Raw genomic sequence first — 20476 nt, forward strand, 5'->3', positions numbered from 1 at the left:
GCGGACTTTTGCGCGCGTAATTTGCCGCGATCGCGCGAATCGCGGCAAATTGCGCGCGCAAAAGTCCGCGAAAAAGTTTGCACCGCTTTGTGAATCAGGCCCAATGTGTGTAACAAGTGAAAAGTGCTCTCTGTGAAGCTCTCTGTGCTTCAAGCACACAAGCAGCTTAGAACAGCTAATTAGAAGATGTTAATATATAATAAAAAGCAGTTTGAATAAAATGCAATGGCAGGTTGCAGGGAAAGATAAACTACACTTTGGAAACTTGTAATTAGTAAATAGACAATATTACTTATGCCCAAAAGCAAATATGATAACTGTATGAGTAATAAAAGTAGGAAAACACATTTTTATTGAATGTTATGTCGGAGTTTCAGGCCACTTTAAGTGCTTCATTAGTGCTTCCACAGCAACTATTCAAAAATGAATGATTAAAGAGCCACCATAGTGACTTATTGAAAAATGCAGTAAATTATTCAGGATACCCACTTTTATGGTAATTTTCCTGATTTCAGCATCAGAAATGCTTTCTATTCCTATATATTGCTGTATTTTGGTATGTAGCCCAGCCCTCCCAGTGATGCTTAGCCTAGGCATGTTAGATATGCAGAGTTCCTCCCTTCCCCCCACAGGATATTCTGGCAGACCTGGTATATTTTGTACTGGCTTTAGAACTTTCAGTAAACATTCTACAGATATCATATGACAGGACCAAACAATTTGCCACCTAAATAGTTTATAAATGAAAATTGTAAAAAAAAAAGAAGAAATGTTATTAATTACGCTATTTACACTACAGTTCCTCTTTAACTTAAAAAGCTGTAAAGTCTCCCACCTTGTTCCATAGTTTTGTCCAACGTTTCCTCTTAAAAAGAGACATATATAGTATTAAAAAGAAACAATCACACATGGCCTGCAGTGTGTGGCCCCAGGTTATTAGGTTATAGTTTAAAGTGCATCTGAAGTGAATTTTAACTGCATAAATGAAATATGCCCTCAAGAGCTTCAGAAATGCAGCACTCCTGACCGCATGTTTGACCTTGAATACATTCCCTTTTTGCCAGGAGACCACCATCAGAATGATCATCAAACCTGACAGCAGGAAGAAAGTATGGATGTACCCCAGAAGCTGAACCTTGCTCCTACCATCACCACTCATACAGGGATAAGGCTTCCTGCCCACCCTCCCTGATGGGGTCATAAGCTCTGCAGGGCTAATTTCATTAAGGCCACATTCACAGTGGTGCGTTGTGGTGCAGCGGGCACTTTGTGATTCAGCTTACTGCACTGTAATGCACCACCTATACGATGTACACAGTGTGGTGGCAGCGTTGCAATAAAACAGGTTGCGACATGGTAACACTGCATTTAATGCGTTACCGCTAAATGTGTGCATTAACCGATACAGTCTGGAATTCTTTTCATTGACTGTATGCTAAACTGTATGTGACGCAAAGCGACTGTGAGTTGTGGTACTACTTTTTAGTTCCATTGCATCCCTGTTATACAGGGAACACAACACAACGGCCTCAATTCACTAAGATCATGCTGGAGATAATAAGGCAAGAGCAAACTTGCCACCACACAGTGAGAGAGTTATCGTATCTCTTCATTCCTTAAGTTACCTCCTTTGTAGTTAAAAGAACACTATCGATCTACATATTTTTTTTTTTCAATTGAGATAAGAATTGTTTGGGAAGTGCTGCTAAGTACTGGTGTATACATTTCACTGGCAACCTCTTTGTTTACTGTTATCAAAATACTTTCAAACTTTACTGACGCCAAAACTGATGGCAGAATGAGCCATGAAGTGAGGGGAAATTCCCCTCACAATTCATCAGTTAACCCTGTGTGCAACTCTGTGGGAGAGAGAGAGAGAGAGAAAGCTCACAGCTTTTGTCACAGCTTTTCATACTGTTTTTGCTTTCTGAAAAAAATACTCTGTAGTCTGATATGCAACACGGGCTGTGCAGTGAAGCAGACACCCCTTCTGCAATTGATTTGTCCCAATAAAGCTAAATCCTACTCTCAATAAATTAAAGCTTTTGCCTCTGATATTTAACACGCAAAGTAGGAAAATGTTTACACAGCTACTTAGACATTATTTGTACATTGTAATTTTAGAACACTTGGGCATTGATAGTATTCCTTTACGTTACCTGCTCTGTAGTTATTTTCACACGCAGTTAATTAACAGCCTGTCTAGAATTCTGGAGCTATTTTAAGGATTGAAGAGTTAACTTAAAGACAGAAGAGTTAACTTTAGGTTTGTCTGAGGTAAAATGTTTCCTGAATACTACATGCCTTATCACCACGATGATAACTATAGAAACGTTGTTATAAAGACAGGAGATAAGCTTAGTGAATTGAGGCCAATGCCCCACTGTGAATGTGGCCTTAGGCATATAAAAATTAGGTTTGCTTTAGCATTGGTTGTCCTTGAGGACCTGCTCTTCATGGTGCTGATTTTGTGTTCTCCATTAAAACATCCTATTGACAATGGGGGCCACAATTGATTTATTTTTTACCCACCAGTGTAGGCAGCCAGAAAGTGCTCCTCAACATTATAGGTAGCCAGAGAGGCCCCCCAAGTATAGGTAGTTAGAGTGTGCTCCTTCCAGTATAGGTAGCCAGAGGGTGCCCCCCATTCAAAGTATGTCACTAGACAGGGTTCCCCCATCCGCTCTGCAGAAACAGCAGTGGAGCATTATCGAACTCACCTCCCCAGGAACTGGGAACATCCTCGTGGGAGTGCTGTATCTCTATGGTGAGATTGCGATCTTTTGTCATGTAGCAGACGGGCTTCTCCCCATAGAGATGGGGCTTCCCAGGCAGGTGAGTTCCATAATGCCCTGCTGCACTCTCTCCACATTCCCCTCCTGGCGCTCTCCACCAGTGTAGCTCAGGGTTACCCCTTTTCACTTAAAAGTAACCGTGAGCCACACTCAGGACCACCACTTAGGGAGCTAAGCACTGAATCATGGTTTTGCTGTGTTGAATATCAGTCCAGGCCTCAAGATGACTGATACATACACTTAAATAATAATGCAGAATGTTTTAATATCTATGCTAAAAATAGTAATCTATTTACTTTCTCAGGAATTCCGTATTATCCTTTTCCCACCACATCATTTCCTTTCAGGCCAACTGCTGGCAACATACAAGGTAAATTGTTTAATTATATATGTATTACATCATTTTATTAATAAATAAGAAACACATTAAAGACCATGTATTAAACCTGTCCGTGGTGATCTTTATTCATGCAACAATTACATTGCTTGACAGACATGTAAGTGATGCCTGAATATAGCAAGTTACACAGTTTGGATAGTTCACTACAGAAATTGCATAAATCCCTGCAATCTTAATGTGCATATTAAACTTAATAATTTGCATATTAAACTGATCTTTTTTTCCCTCAGGGTGTAATTGCTCAGGTGCTGGAGCATTGAGTCATAACTGTGACAGGGTGACCGGGCAGTGTCCTTGTCGTTCTGAGTTCCAGGGTACAGCTTGTGATCAATGTGCCGCTGGCTTCTTCCACTATCCCTTCTGCCAACGTAGGTATTGCCGCTACATTTCGGGTGTCCTAATGCGCGACTAAGTAACGCTAATTTTGTATCTTCAGGTTGGCTCTTATAAATCCAGTCTGAAATAAGATGGCACTCTTGGACTTGACTGCGTACTTTCTTTACTTAAAACGTTTGTGTACAAAGACATTACAGCTGACCTAGCTTATTACGGAACTGGGAGCACCCAGTGTTTCTGTGATGAAGTGTAATTTTTTTCAATAGACTTGTTTTTCTTTTGTATTTTGCCTTTCTCAAAAAGCAAAGACTCATGAAAAAATATTAGAAAATTATAACATTGAATAGCCTAGGTCTGGTGAGGAAAGATAAAAGGGTCAAAGACCTGCAGAAAAAGAATTAGGGCATAGCTAAGTACAAAAGTAGCATGGTAATTTCACAGCAAATATAGCAGAATTATAATAGTTATAGGGTACTCAAACTTCAGGGAGTCACTCAGACAACCGCTGCGACGGTGGGGAGATTATTAAATACTGTCCCCACACTGGTACAGATGGTCTCTCTTCAGCCAAAGTGGTTCTACATTTCAAAAAGCATGCAAAACACCTAAAACTAACCTCCTACAGGAGGTAGATGAAGATGCATGTGGATTTAAGAGGTGCCCAAAGAATATAGAGCTAAGAAAGGGGTTTAAATGCAGTAGTAAGGGAAACTTATTTCCCTAAGGCCCCTTCCCCACTTTAACGCAGGTGGGTATGGAACTTCACTGCTCTTCAGTGCACATTCCATTCATTTATAATGAATGGAATTACAATACATTCACAAATACGTGCAAATACATGTGTTGCTGAACTGCATTGTGTGGTTAGAAACATCAGACAGTGCAGTCTATGCACTTCTGACATCCTTCTGATATCCTTGAGTGTTGCTGAAAACGTGATCAGCAGTAATGAGCCCAAGTTTATTTCAGCAAACCCCCTTGCTTGGGTCATACGTCTAAATAGGTAGCCATCAGACTGAGAGGCTGAAACTAGCCATCAGACTGAGAGGCTGAAACTAGACCAGCTATGTTTTTGTACTGCCCAGTAACTGAACATTCTGCAGAGATCACTTGCCTGTGCTAAAATGTTGCCGTCTGTGATACATTTTAGAAAGTATAGCAAAACAAGAGAACTCCCCATATGTGTGTATATAAATCAAATATCTGAAATAACCACTGCAATAGCCCAAAATACATACCATATATTGGGATTGATTCACTAAACCGTGTTAACTCATATCAAAGGCATTTTCGTGTGCATTTTCGCGTTTGCGCGCGATTGCGACTTTGCACACACAGTCAGTCGTGAATTTTCGTGCAAAAACAGTATATCGTTTTCACGTGAAAAATTTGCGATTGCGCGTGTTAATTCGCGATTGCGCATGCAAATTCGCGATCACGCGCAAACGCTAAAATGCACGCGAAAAGGAACGTGATATGAGTCATCACAGTTTAGTGAATCAAGCGCATAATCTTTATTGTTACAAAGGGACAAAAAACTATTGAAATCAACTAAAAACAAGGCATGGCCACCGGACCTCCCATTTAAAATCCACTAATAATCCACAGCAGGGCAGCCATCAGGGGGGGGGGAACTGACACTGCAGTGAGGGGCCCAGGGCTTCTGGGGGCCCTGAGCCCCCCAAAGTGCTGGAAAGGCCACATGTGCTGTCTGTGGGTCTATGGCTCACTAACCAGCACACCGCGTTCCAGCACATGATCTATACTGGGGCAACACCTATATCTGGCTACAGGCTACCTATACTGGGCCACCACCTATACCTGGCTACCTATACTGGGGCTGGAACTACCTATACCCAGCTACCTATACTGGGACACCACCTATACCTGGCCACCTATACCGGGCATCACAGATACTTGGCTACCTATACTGGGGCACCACCTATACTTGGCTACCTATACTGGGGCACCACCTATACTTGGCTACCTATACTGAGGGCACCACCTTTACCTGGCTACCTATACTTTGGCACCACCTATACTTGGCTACTTATACTGGGGCGCCTATAGCTTGCTACCTATACTGGGGGCACCTATACCTGGCTAGGGCAGGGGGACGAGGTAATACAGAAGGGGACAAGAGGTAACACAGGGGGATAAAAGAGGCACAGGGGGAACAGAGGCGGACAAAAGAGGCATAGGGAGAAAAGAGATGGGAACATGAGGTCACACAGAGGGACACAAAAGAGGCACAAACTGAGGTGAGACAGGGGGAGACAAAAGAGGCACAGGAAGAAAAGAGGGGGACAAAAGAGAACAGATAAAGGATAAGAACGGCCCTACAAGTCCCTATCTGATTTGTTAACCGGGGACAACATGTATTTTGCTAGTATTTGGCTCCACCCACAACATGGCATGGCCACACCCACATCATCGCTGTGCATGTAGCTTTCTTCAGTGTCGGAGGCATGCACATTTTTCACCGCAGTGCACTTTGTGCACGGACATGGGTGTGGGGTAGCTAGTGGGCGGGCACAGCAACCAGTGGGTGGGCCCAGGGAGGAGGGGGGGCAGGTCTGATCATGTGTGAGGGGCCCCAAAATTTCTGATAGCGGCCCTGATCCACAGGATCTGTGCCACACTGCCCAAGTAAATATCACAACGGTCCTGAAAAATTAGCAAGACCGTCTATGGACAGTGTATTGGCACTGTTGCATAGTATTATCACATAATATCAGTAAATATCTGTACCATACTCTCCACGTAAATATCACGGTCCTTAATACAGTATCAGAAATTTCAGAAAGTAATCAGGGACAGGATACATTTTACAATGGGCAAACATTGACAAAATATCTTATAAATGAATATTGTAGTAAAAAAAAACCTGATTTGTTCCTGTTATTTTGGTTACAGTTCCTCTTTAACATTAATCTAGTCTGCATAAGGTCGGGTTTCACGAAGCAAACATGCTAAGCAAGAGATAGGCCTCCATTTGATATTAAGTTATTGTAAATCTAAGCCAATCAATACCTGAGAGTTTGTGAAAATAAAAGCATATAATTAGATTGCTAGATTTGCTAAAGTCTTATGGGATGACCTTTGCCCAAATAACCTATCGCTGTATGTTCCATACCTGTGCTTATAGTCTGAACTATACTATTGTGCATAGCAGATAAGCCAGAGCTTACAGGGGAAGAGCATACAACATACTTATAGAGAGGGGAAGAAAAATCTAAAGAGCATAATCTCTACTAGACTCAGTAGTGAACAAGTATACCTTTCAGACTGTTAATACTAGTGAATACACAATAAAGACACCCTTGGAGAGGAAATTTGCATTATTAGAGCACCATTTTTGGTGATCAGCACAAAACGTACTGTCTAGGACTAGGTAAACCTATACGAGCTCAATGTTTTCTGTGTGTAGTTATAGAATTTTAGAACAGGACAATGCAAAAAGGAAACCTAATGCTGGGAATACACCATAATTTTTTTCAGCAGATAGATGGTTCGGTAGATCATTTCCGATATGTCTGATCTGATTTTCGATCGTTTTTTTAAATCTATTTCTCATAAAAGTAAATGGAAATTAATAAGAGAAGATCGTAAAATTAATCGCAAAATCAATAAGATTGGACAGTAAATCGACTGAAAAATCTCATCGTGTATTCCCAGCATTAGGCTGTAGGTCATTATAAGACAAGTCACCCTTGAAACTGATTTATTTACCTTCAGTAGAATCAAAACAGTGGAATGAAGCCTGCAGGAAAAGGAATACTGTAGTTTTTAGTAATTAGCAAAAATATCAGGCCTCCGTCACACGGGGAATCGCAAAAGCTCGCAAAATCACTAGCGTTTTGCAAAGCAATTTTTCACTGTACAGGAAAGCAATTTTGGAGCGATTCTAAAACATTGAAACACAGTTGCTCCAAAATCACTAAGAAATGCTGCCTGCAGCACTTTTGTGATTTCAGAAAAATCGATCACCATTGAAAAATCTGCTGAAATCGCTACAAGAAGGCTCCAGTATGAATGAGGCCTAAGTGGTTGTAGTTCTCCATGACATATCTAGATACTTGTAGAGTGCACTTAAAGCCCTATATTGAGCATTACCCTCTGGCCACCAGAGGTGGAGATATGGTGGAGGATGGTGTACAGTAGTTATGATGCTAGTGTTATCTCACTACCCCGTCTTCTCATAGGTATTTCACTTTTCCATGCATAAGGGCTTAAGAGCTGGTATAAACATAGCTGGATCCTATATTTTCATGACATTCTTGCTATTGTAATAGGAGTCTGTCCAGCTACTGAACCAGGCTTTATTTTCATGGATTGGGACAGAGTGGCATAAATTGTTTGATATACCCAGTAAATCACTCAATGGGCTTGATTCACAAAGCTTTGATAACTCTCATCACGGCCGTGCTAGCATTTTGCGCACACTATAATGCGCGTAACGGTTTTCGCGTGCAATTGCGGATTTTCGCACGAAACGCATGCGGCCGTTTGCGCGCAAAAAACATTATGCAAGTTATAGCACGTGCAAAACGCTATCGCGACCGTGATAAGAGTTATACAAGCTTTGTGAATCAAGCCCAATGTGTGAATGCTGTACAGGCCAATTATAATCAATTATGTTGTTATTTTAAACCCAGAGAAGAAATAAGCAGTCTAAATAAAACCAAGTGGTTGGTATTGGTTAACCATGCAAAAGTGTGACCTGTTTCAAAGAGGAACTCCAGTCAAAATAATGTAATAAAAAAGTTTCATTTTTACAATAATTATGTATATGATTTAGTCAGTGTTTGCCCATTGTAAAATATTTTAAATCCCTGATTTATATTCTGACATTTTTCACATGGTGACATTTTTACTGCTAGCAGGTGATGTATCTGCTGCTTGCTGTTTTGGCAGTTGGAAACAGCTGTAAACAGCTATTTCCCACAATGCAACAGGGTTCACAGACAGGAAACTGCCAAGAGTACGTAGTCAGAATTTCTTTGTGGGAGGGGTTTCAGCCATACAGCACCCCTGATGGTCTGTTTGTGAAAAGGAATATATTTTTCATGTAAAAGGGGGCATCAGCTACTGATTGGGATCAAGTTCAATTCTTGGTCGGAGATTCTCTTTAAGTGCTAAAAACTGGCAGGTATCCAGTTACAGCCGGAGATCCATAACTCAGCAGTTACTGGCGTATTATGTACTGCGTCTTTTTGCAACCTTTACTCCATTTGATATCCATGCTGCAAAGAAAATGGAATCTTTATACAACCTTCCAGAGAGAACTGTTACAAGACATTCCAGTCAGTAAGATAGGTGGAGCAGCAACACAGGAGGTTACAGCTAGTTAACATTTATAGACAGCTTAACATACAATTAATCATGGTGTCCATGCTTATAAAAATGGTTAATATAAAACCATGGGAATGCTTTGAAATAATAGCAAGACTGTGTAACTCAATATGGGCAATAAAAGGAGATATTGATGTGACAGTGTGCAGGTCGCTAGTGCTTGTGTCCCATGCTGAGATTTAGCATATGGAGTTATCTGCAGAGTGCACAAAATGATGACTCTTCTGATGGATGATAATGAGAGCTACTGTAGGTATTGTTTTAGGACACAGGTACATATTCTTTACAGGTCCATATACACACCTAGAAGATAGTGCTAAATATTTGCACAATGTTAGTATGGTAAACGGTATAATTGATGCATCTCAACGTGGCCAGACATCACAGATGCCATCTTATGTTACAGAATTTCCAACTGAGATATAATGATATCGTATTCACTTCTGCATGTTTCCACAACCTCTTTCTGTGTAGAGCGTTTGGGCACTTATCGTTTTACTTTTTTTTGTTTTTCAGTGTATTAGGAAGGTCAAGAGCATAGTAATAAAATGTTTTATTTATTCTTAATAATCTAATTATACTGAACTGCCCAAGGCCCGGGCCTTTGTGGCCTTTCCGGAAATCCAGTCCTGGTGACTGGACCCTAGTCATTAGTCAATAATTCAGTATGCTTACATTAGTGGTTTTACCCCCATTTTTAACCTACTGACATGTCACCTCTAAACAGTTCAGTTAAAGCCTGTATATTTTGCTTATATTTTATAGTTAATTTATTAGTGTACGTGTCTACGCACACATTCTCCCCCATACCCCCCGCCCCCTCTTTTTCTTGATTATAAATAGTGTCTCTGTGGGCCTTACAAAACGTACAGATGTCATCAGCTCGTCAACAACTGGAACAAGACCATGGACTAGTAATGAGTCATTTTTGTAATACAGTATAGTAATAGTGACGTGCCTGCTTTGTAAAAAAGAGCTAGAATTAGTCATACAGTACATGTTTATTGCATTATTGTACAGACCCTAATTTTAAGCTATTTTGAGCATATGATACTTATAAGACACCTGAACTGAGAGAGGGATGTGGATGTTCAGGTGTCCTTTGTGTATAAAGCATTATCACTATTTATGATTCTTTCAACAAAACCATACAGAGGGAAAAGATCCTCCAATAAAGTGCAAGTGCATTCAAAGAATGTTGCCTAAAATTACAGCAAGGCAACAAGCATTAACACTTTAAGCATCTTGTGTTTAGTAACCAGGGTTACCAGCTTCACTCCACACCCAATCATTCTAATATCTAATGTATTGCAACCACTGAGAAAATCATCTTACCCAGAAAAATAGGTTTCTTGTGCTTCCATTGAATTCTTGTGCTCTGCTTGTCCAAAATGGACAGAACTGTGTAAATTCTTGATTGGCTGGATTAAGAGATGTCATGGTTATCCATAGGTGGGATGGTTGCACTCTTCTCATAAAAATATAAGATTTGGTAATGGTAAATTTAGGAGTTGCCTCATTAGATTAGCATCTTTATTACTTATTATTTTAATTTACCTTTGGATTTTAAGTTACTTTTACTGAAGTTTTATACAAATTTGGATGCAAGTTTTAACTTGTTGCTTTGGCTCAGTTTAAGGATGAAGAAACGGTAAAGGTATTCTTAATAACCATAATATTATCCTAAAAATTCTCAGAATGTTTATACTGTTCTTAAATTGTGCTGAATTTCCTGTCCCTGTCCTTTGCAGTAATATATGATTTCACACGGGTCTGTGCCATGTGTAAAGGGCTATTTCCTTGAATTGTTTAGGCTGTGATTGCGATCCTGCTGGAGTGCTCCGCGAGGTATGCAACGCCGTCGGGAAGTGCCTGTGCAAGTTTAAGGTGGAGGGGGCACACTGTGATCAGTGCCGCCTGGGCTACCATTCCTTTCCCAGCTGTAATGGTGAGTCATGTTTGTTTCAGGCATGAACTTCAGCCTAAACAAACATACTGTCATTAAGTTACATTAGTTATGTTAATTAAAATAGATCTCTTACCCACCCTGTTTTAAAAGAACAGGCAAATGTTTGATTTCATGAGGGCAGCCATCTTTTTGGTTAAAAGGAGGTGACAGGGAGCATGAGACACAGTTCCAACTGTCCTGTGTGCTGATCACCCCTCCCAGTTGCTAGGCAACGTGAATAACAACATAGGAAATCCCACCATGCTTTGTACAGCATCAGGGAAAAAAAGCCCGGGCAGTTTTCTTTGATGGATGGAGCTAAAAATGCAGCTAAAAATGATGCTTTGGTAAGAAAAACAAAGTTCTGATGCTGTGAAACTGTTAAAGAATCACCAAGCCTTTTCAGTTCTGCTGAGTAGTTTTTTAGTCCGGAGGTTCACTTTAAATACTTGTTTCAGTTAATCATTTCCCACATCGGATGGCAATCTACTAGAGTGTGTCTAGCTTAACCGCTAAAACAATCCTGGCACCACTTCTCCACTTTAAGGAGATAATCTTTCTCGTATCTACAAAATAACTTTTTAGCATCTAACATTTGAAAAATGTCTAAATGTACATAAAGCATAATATGAAACTTATGTTGAGTATTTCTTTGCTCACTGGGGCCTTAAAGAGAACCCAAGGTGGGTTTGAAAAATCCTATTAGGACACAGAGGCAAGTGCTGTATACATTGAGCAGCCTCTGTGTCCTTACAGACTGTCTCCAGGCTCCCCCCAGGCTCTGCTGTCCCCCATTAACCACCCTGGCGTTCTATTGATTGCGCCAGGGTGGCTGCGCAGCACTATTTTTTTTTTATTTTTTTTTAAATCATGTAGCTAGCTACATGATAGGTGCTGAGCAGCGACATCCCCCCACCCCTTCCTATCGCCAAACAGTTTGGCTTCCCCGTCGCCATGGCGACGATCGTGATGACGTCATCGACGCGTCAGAGGGAGTCCCGATCCACCCCTCAGCACTGCCTGGCACTGATTGTCCAGGCTGCGCACGGGGTCTCGGGGGGTGGGGCCTGTTATGCGGCGGGTAGTGACGCATCGGCAGCGAGCGGCCCCAACATGCAGCAAAGTGCTAGCTGCGTATTAAAAAAAAAATTATGAAAATCGGCCCACCAGGGCCAGAGCAATCCAGCGCGGCGGTCATGGACGAGCTGAGCTCGTCCATACTGCTAAATTAAAGAAACAAAACACCAGGCTAGCTCCCCCGCCTCCTGTATAGTGCAGCTCCCTGCCTGTGTCCCTTCCCTCCCTGCTACTGTAAGCCGATTTGAATAAGCTTACGTAGGCGGGGAGGGAAGGGACACAGGCAGGGAGCTGCTCTATAGAGGAGGCAGGGGAGCGGCAGTGACTGACAGCCTTAGGTAGACAGACGGTTAGCAACAATCTGTGTGGCGCTATCCTGGCAAGTTTTTTTTTATGGGGGATAGCAGAGCCTGGGGGGAGCCTGGAGACAGTTTGTAAGGACACAGAGGCTGCTCATTATTTACAGCAGTGGCCTCTGTGTCCTAATAAGATTTTTTAAACCCACCTCGGGTTCTCTTTAACCACCCTGGCGTTCTATTAAGATCGCCAGGGCAGCTGCATGAGGGTTTTTTTTAAATAAAAAAAAAACTATTTCATGCAGCCAACTGAAAGTTGGCTGCATGAAAGCCCACTAGATGGCGCTCCGGAGGCATTCTTCTGATCGCCTCCGGCGGCCAAAAGTAACACGGAAGGCCGCAATGAGCGGCCTTCCGTGTTTTGTTTGCTTCGTCGCCATGGCGACGAGCGGAGTGACGTCATGGACGTCAGCCGACGTCCTGACGTCTGCCGCCTCCGATCCAGCCCTTAGCGCTGGCCGGAACTATTTGTTCCGGCTGCGCAGGGCTCAGGCGGCTGGGGGGACCCTCTTTCGCCGCTGCTCGCGGCGGATCGCCGCAGAGCGGCGGCGATCGGGCAGCACACGCGGCTGGCAAAGTGCCGGCTGCGTGTGCTGCTCTTTATTTGATCAAAATCGGCCCAGCAGGGCCTGAGCGGCACCCTCTGGCGGTAATGGACGAGCTGAGCTCGTCCATACCGCTAAGGTGGTTAAAGAGAATCTGTATTCACAAAATGAAGTATAAACAAACATCCCTGCCTGTTTGGGGTCATCTCCTAGCCCCCTCTGTAATATTTTTGCTGCTCTCCGCTGCAATAAAGAGGGTAAAAAAACTGTTTTATAAACTGTTTTGTAAACAGAAAAGATGGCCACCAAAACCGGAAGTACATCAGCAGAGCAGTGAACTCAGTTAATACACAGTGGGTACACAGAGAATTCAGTGAGTTACACATTGAATTCAGTCTCCAGAGGTTATGTGCAAGTTTTGAAAGAGCTCTGTGTCAATGAAGCATGACAAGCTGTGTTTTTAGAGCCTGGAGTCTCAGCTCTGCACTGGTGTCAGGCTGACAGGCAGCTTCCTCCTCGGCCAGCTATTCTTTGTTCAGTTTATCAGTCTGTGTGTATCAACCTCAGATAGCAGACAAGCTGACAGTGAGAGCAGGGACATTGGCCTCAATTCACTAAGATCATGCTGGAGATAATAAAGCAAGAGAAAATTTACCTCCACACAGTAAGAGAGTTATCTTATCTCTTCATTCCTTAAGTTACCTCCTCTGTAGTTAATTTACCTCCTCTGTAGTTAATTTACCTCCTCTGTAGTTATTTTCACACGCAGTTAATAAACAGCCTGTCTTTAACTGTGGAGTTATTTTAAGGATTAAAGAGTTAACTTAAAGACAGAAGAGTTAACTTTAGGTTTGCCTGAGGTAAAATGTTTCCTGAATACGACATGCCTTATCACCACCTCTAGAAGAGTTATTAAAGACAGGAGATAAGCTTAGTGAATTGAGGACAGAGGCCTCAATTCACTAAGATCATGCTGGAGATAAGGCAAGAGATAACTTACCTCCACACAGTGAGAGAGTTATTTTATCTCTTCATTCCTTAAAGAGACACTGAAGTGAAAAAAAAAATATGATATAGGGAATTGGTTGTTTACTATGAATAATTACTAGAAGATTAGCTGCAAAGAAAATATTCTCATACTTTTATTTTCAGGTATATAGTGTTTTTTCTAACATTGCATCATTCTATAATATGTGCAGATTACACAACACTCAGCATTAAAAATGAGTCTTTCAGAGCAGTCTGTGAAGTAATGACCTCTCCTCTAGCAGAGAAAAAGTAAACAGTTTACTTACAGTTGATATAATAAGTCAGATAACAGCCCTCTCCACGACTAACTTAGTCGGAGAGCTTAATGGCTTGTTTGCATAGAGATAACAACTGGAGTTTCTCAACTCTTCCTGTACTGGAAACAATTAGACTGATGTATCTGATCTTAATGTTTTATTTCTTAGCTGTACTACACATACAAATCATAATTTTTTTTCCGCTTCAGTGTCTCTTTAAGTTATCTCTTCTGTAGTTAAAGGGATACTGTAGGGGGGTCAGGGGAAAATGAGTTGAACTTACCCGGGGCTTCTAACGGTCCCCCGCAGACATCCTGTGTTGGCGCAGCCACTCACCGATGCTCCGGCCCCGCCTCCGGTTCACTTCTAGAATTTCAGACTTTAAAGTCTGAAAACCACTGCGCCTGCGTTGCCGTGTCCTTGATCCCGCTGATGTCACCAAGAGCGCACAGCGCAGGCCCAGTATGGTCTGTGTCTGCGCAGTACACTCCTGGTGACATCAGCGGGAGTGAGGACATGGCAACGCAGGCGCAGTGGTTTTCTGACTTTAAAGTCAGAAATTCCAGAAGTGAACTGGAGGCGGAGCCGGAGCATCGGGGAGTGGCTGCACGGACACAGGATGTCTGCGGGGGACCATTAGAAGCCCCGGGTAAGTTCAACTCATTTTCCCCCGACCCCCCTACAGTATCCCTTTAATTTACCTCCTCTGTAGTTAATTTTACCTCCTCTGTAGTTATTTTCACACGCAGTTAATAAACTCTGGAGTTATTTTAAGGATTGAAGAGTTAACTTAAAGACAGAAGCGTTAACTTTAGGTTTGCCTGAGGTAAAATGTTTCCAGAATACTACATGCCTTATCACCATGGTGATAACTCTAGAAGACAGGAGATAAGCTTAGTGAATTGAGGCCACTGTCTGTAAGGAATAATCACCACAGAAGCACTGGAGGGGCTTGGAAGGAGTTAACTTGTTCACATTACTGAAGAGTTGGCAGCCTTCCAGACACAGCCAACAAATCCGACAGGGGAAAGATAAGTTGATTTATTACAGAGATGGTGCAAGTAGAAAGTGCTGCAGTAAGCCAGTGCACAATGGAACAGCCTTAGGAACTTGTAGGATAGGAGAAATACTGCTAAAATTTTTGTTACAGAGTCTCTTTAAAAAGGTATTTTATCTACAAAGTGTGAAAACATCTCTTGTGAGAAAACCCAGGAGCTAAGTTAATTGGATAGGGGCCCTTACCTGGTTTACGTCATGAATTATCTTATCTGTCTTCATAAATAAGCTTTCCCTGTCTTATTTCATGAATGTTCTCTGTTTATCTCCTAAATTATCTTTCCTTACAGTTGAGGTGTAAAATAAGTAAGAGAGATAATTCTTGAGATTTATTTTGTGAATCAACTCCCATGTCACATGAGTAGCTCTGTAGCTGTGACGTACTACCAAGGCGTGGCCCTAGAGGCTACATAAAGCTATTTTATTTAAGCCAATCTTAGGTCATCATTGGTCAGTTTTCCCAAGTGAAAGTCATTTTTTAACTACCTGCTGTAGCCTTTAGAACCATGTCACATGACCGTGTCCCCACCTCTGAAGACGTTCCAGTAATATGCCACAGCAAAAGAGTCAGCCATTTGAAATCCCTTAAACCACATGTGGAATGAATTAACTGGATTTAGAAAGTATCTACGTAAGAATGTGTGGGGCAAAGTAACATTATTCCCTCAATGTTAAAGTCACTGACTGAATTTACTTGTATGTGTGGAGGATGTTGTGTAATAAGCTGTATAAAGACATCATGTTTGTTTCATTCCATAGAATGTGACTGTGACGTGATGGGTGCAGCAAGCCCATCTTGTGGTCCCCGAGGAGAATGTCAATGTCACCCTAACTATGCCGGACAGAGATGTCATGAATGCGCAGCAAATTTTTATAACTACCCCTCATGCCTCTGTAAGTGCAACACATGCTCTAGGCTGATTACATTGGATACTACATCAGTTAAACCTGTCATGCTCTTACTTTTGAAATCTTCCAAGGCCCAGGAATACAGCTGAGATGATTGTCTGGCTGCTTCAAGTATATATATATATATATATATATATATATATATATATATATATATATACACACACACAGTTGTGTTCAAAATTATTCAACCCCCACTGAAATTGAGTGTTTTGGCCAGTTTGACATTGATTTTGATCATTTCAGTCATCTTGTTTACAATTAAATCAAAGAGGCATTTGTAAGTCAGACAAATATAACATTTATAATGAAATAACCACAAATGTCTTTTCTGTGCTCACATCATTATCAGTTTTATTCAACCCCCAAGTGACATTCATTCTTAGTACTTAGTACAACATCCTTTTCCAGTTATAACAGCTTTTAAACGTGAAGCATAGCTTGACACAAGTGTCTTGCGGCGATCTACGGGTAGCTTAGCCCATTCTTCATGGGCAAAAGCCCCCAGTTCACTCACATTCTTAGGCTTGCGCTCTGTAACTGGTTTCTTTAAGTCCCACCAGAGGTTCTTAATCGGATTCAAGTCTGGTGACTGTGAAGGCCACTCCAAAATGTTCCAGCCTTTAATCTGCAATCATGCTCGAGTCTAGTGGACTTGGAGGTATGCTTGGGATCATTGTCCTGTTGAAAGGTCCAACGTCTCCCAAGCCTCAGGTTTGTGACAGACTGCATCACATTTTCATCCAATATCTCCTGGTACTGAAGAGAATTCATGGTACCTTGCACACACTGAAGCTTCCCTGTACCTGCAGAAGCAAAACAGCCCCAAATAATGATTGACCCCCCGCCATGCTTCACAGTAGGTAAGGTGTTATTTTCCTTATAGGCTTGTTCTTCCTCCTCCGAAACATAGCGTTGATCCATGGGCCCAAACAGTTCTAATTTTGTTTCATCAGTCCACAGAACACTATCCAAAAACTTTTGTGGTAGTGTTCTGTGGACTGATGAAACTTACAAGTGCCTCTTTGATTTAATTGTAAACAAGATGACTGAAATAATCAAAATCAATGTCAAACTGGCCGAAACACTCAATTTCGGTGGGGGTTGAACACAGCTGTATAGTTATTATTCAACCAGCAAGTAATTTTTTGACGGAAATGTACAAGAAGCATTATTGTGGAAAAAAAGCATTTCTCAGCTTTTATTTACATTTGAGCAAAAAGTGTCCATTCCAAAATTATTCATACCCTTCTCAATAAATCAATAGAAAAGCCTTTATTGGCTATTACATCACTTCCTATAATTGCAGACCAGCTTTTTGCACGTCTTCACAGGTACATTCATCTTTAGCAATGAGCTCCAAATCTTTCAGGTTGGAGGGTTTTCTTGCCATCACCCTGATCTTTAGCTCCCTCCACTGATTATCAATTGGATTCAAGACAGGACTCTGGCTGAGCCACTACAAAACCTTAATATTGTTGTCTGATAACCATTTCTTCACTACTTTTGCTGTGTATTTTGGGTCATTGTCATGCTGAAATGTCCACTGGTGCCCAAGGCTAAGTTTCTCTGCAGACTGCCTGATGATGTCGTTGAGAATCCTCATGTATTGCTATTTATTCATGGTGCCTTTAACTGTGATTAGGTTCTTTGGTCCATTGGCTGAAAAACACCCCCAAAGCATTAGGTTCCCACCACCATGTTTGACAGTGGGGATGGTGTTCTTTGGGTTGAAGGCTTCTACTTTTTTTGCACTAAATTAAGGAAACATCATTGTGACCAAACAATTCAATTTTTGTTTAATCTGACCATAACACAGAAGACCAGAAGTCTTCTTTGTCCAGATGAGCATTTGCAAAGGCCAAGCGAGCTTTTGTGTGCCTTATATGGCGCCTTTCTTGGTCTGCATCTGTGGAACCCAGCAGTGTGCAGTGTCTGTTGGATTATCTGTCTTGAGGCATTGCCACCACCAGCAGAGCCTAGATTCATCAGGATGACCTTGATGTTGATCCTTGGAATTTTTTTTTCACCTCTCTCACTATCCTCCTGGCCAGCACAGGTGTCACTTTTGGCTTCCAACCACGTCCTTAGAGATTTTCCACAGTGCGGAACATCTTGTATTTTTTAATAATACTTTGTACTGTAACCACTAGAACTTGAAAATATTTAGAAATGGCCTTGTATCCCTTTCCTGACTTGTGAGCAGCTACAATGTGCAGCCCTAGGTCCTCACTGAGCTTCTTTGTCATAGCAATGACTGTCCACAAGTCAACTGCAGAGAGCAGCTGTTTTTCACCTGTTGAGTTGATTAAAACAGCTGTTCCCAATTCAGGGTAATTAGGGTGCTTTAGAACAGCTTGGACTATTTGGAATAGTATAGAACTTTGGATTTTCCCACAGACTGTGACAGTTTGTGAAGGGTATGAATAATTTTGGACTGGGCACTTTTTGCTCAAATATAAATATAAGCTGAGAATTTTTTGTTTGTTCCACAATAATGCCTCTTGGACATCGTCTTATTATTTTTTGGGGAAACACCTATGTCATTTCCCATCAAAAAAAATACTCAGGAGCTCAAAATGAAACTTGTATTATAAATGGTCAGAGGGACTGGACCTGAACCTGCATCCACCTGTTTATGCAGTGAGACTCAGACCGAAGTTGGTAAACTGTGTCCTACACTTTTTCTCATGCTGAGCTGCTTCCATTGGCCTATGGTCACAATTTCTAGTCGAGTGATGCAAGTGACAAGGTTAGTGGGCACGGATGAAGTGACAGTAGGCCAATGGGACCAGCTTAAAGCTAACCTGAACTGAAAATAAAAGTCAAAATAAACATACATACGTCACTCTTACCTCCTGCTTAGTCTGCTCATCAATCTCTTTCTCCTCTCCTGTCCCCTTTTTGTCCACTGTGATGGATTTAAATACGGCGGTGACCCTGTAACAGCTTCTGGCTCAGTACTCCAATAACCAGTAATATTGCTTAAGCCATAGGTAAACATGGACATTACCTTCCACATCAGTTGTCCTTTCAGTTATAATTAACAGCAAATTATATAGTGGAAAAGAGGCTTTCAGCTTCTGTGGGTCTAGTCAGAACTGGAAGTAATCCTTGTTATGCTGGGCATACACGATCCGTTTCTGCAGCTCGATTAGCCGCCGGATCGACTCCAGCGCGTCCCCGCTCGTCCCCACACACACCTGGATCGATTCCTGCTCGTCCCCGCGGGCGCTTCTCTTATCTTCCGCTCGTTTTCCGCTATTGTCCGCCCGCGGGTATCGAGAGCGGAATCGATCCGGCGGGTCATTGGACACGTCGGATATTATCAATCGAGCCATCAGCGGCTCGATTGATAACAAAAAACGACCCGTGTATGCCCTGCATTAGAAGTAAATGGTGAGCTTCTGAGAGAATTTGATTATTCTAGAAATTACCCTTTAGTACTGAATACTCTTTACAAAATAAGGGCCTGAACAGTGGAGCTTAGCTGCCACATGGTCTGTATAAAAACAATGTAAAATGAAAATGTTTTGAGAGCTGTAAAGCCGACTGTATTGGAGATGGAGACTTATAACGACTTGTGTTTTATGTAGCCTGCCAGTGCTCAGTGCAAGGCTCCTATCAAAGCACATGTCATCCCATGACTGGCCAGTGTGAATGTCGACCGGGTGTAACAGGGCAGAAATGTGACCGGTGCTCTTCTGGTTTTGACATCTATCCTTATTGCCAAGGTAAGCTTACAGTTGCTTTTATTATGATTTGTTGATATGTTTTGCTTTTAAATCTCCATTCCAGATAAATGTAGCGCCCACTATTCTAATAAGCATTGCACAATGAAGTCAGGAACTTCCCTAGACTGTGTTTGACGTTCATTCTATAATATATTCTTCAACCTCAAGATGAATGGGCTTTTTCCACTAGATCCGGTCTTTTGTGTGTGGAAAAAATTTAGACAGTCTGCAGCATTTTTTGAGGCATCCAAAATCCTTTCGCCGTGCATCAGCATGGCTGTGGAGTACACACGTGCTACTGCAGGGGAATGCATATGGCATCTGGAAAGAAAGATGCGCAAAGCACCTCACCTCACACGGGGCCCTCGGGCCTGACCACACTTGTGCATTTTTTTATAAATGCACAAAAATGCATCATACAAAGCATGTGTGTTGGAGTGCATTTTAAAAAAAAATGCTTTCTATGCGCTTTCTTATGTTCTTGCATATGACACACTCCATTGCAGAAATTAGCAAACCAATGCATACGTGTGCTCAGGCCTTTACTTGGATAAACTGAATGTAAAACGTGGTGAACAGAGGCTCCATAGGCTTGCACTGAAGTGACCAAAAACTGACATAAATGTGCAAAGTGGAAATTTAAGACATTTCCTTAGTGTGGTGATCTCCAGAATCAAGG

General features: G+C 41.8%; 1 protein-coding gene across 1 annotated transcript in view; it reads left to right on the forward strand.

Moving 5' to 3' along the window:
- LOC137518877 (laminin subunit alpha-3-like) overlaps nt 1–20476 on the forward strand; it is a 303606-nt gene that overhangs the window by 58812 nt on the left and 224318 nt on the right. Inside the window, exons 11-15 of the mRNA XM_068237275.1 lie at nt 3100–3165; nt 3426–3563; nt 10700–10834; nt 15914–16048; nt 19660–19797. Of these exons, the coding sequence (XP_068093376.1) occupies nt 3100–3165; nt 3426–3563; nt 10700–10834; nt 15914–16048; nt 19660–19797 (612 nt within the window). The remainder of the gene's footprint in view (nt 1–3099; nt 3166–3425; nt 3564–10699; nt 10835–15913; nt 16049–19659; nt 19798–20476) is intronic.

The sequence above is a fragment of the Hyperolius riggenbachi genome, chromosome 5 (genome assembly GCF_040937935.1).
Source record: "Hyperolius riggenbachi isolate aHypRig1 chromosome 5, aHypRig1.pri, whole genome shotgun sequence".
Taxonomy (NCBI): domain Eukaryota; kingdom Metazoa; phylum Chordata; class Amphibia; order Anura; family Hyperoliidae; genus Hyperolius; species Hyperolius riggenbachi.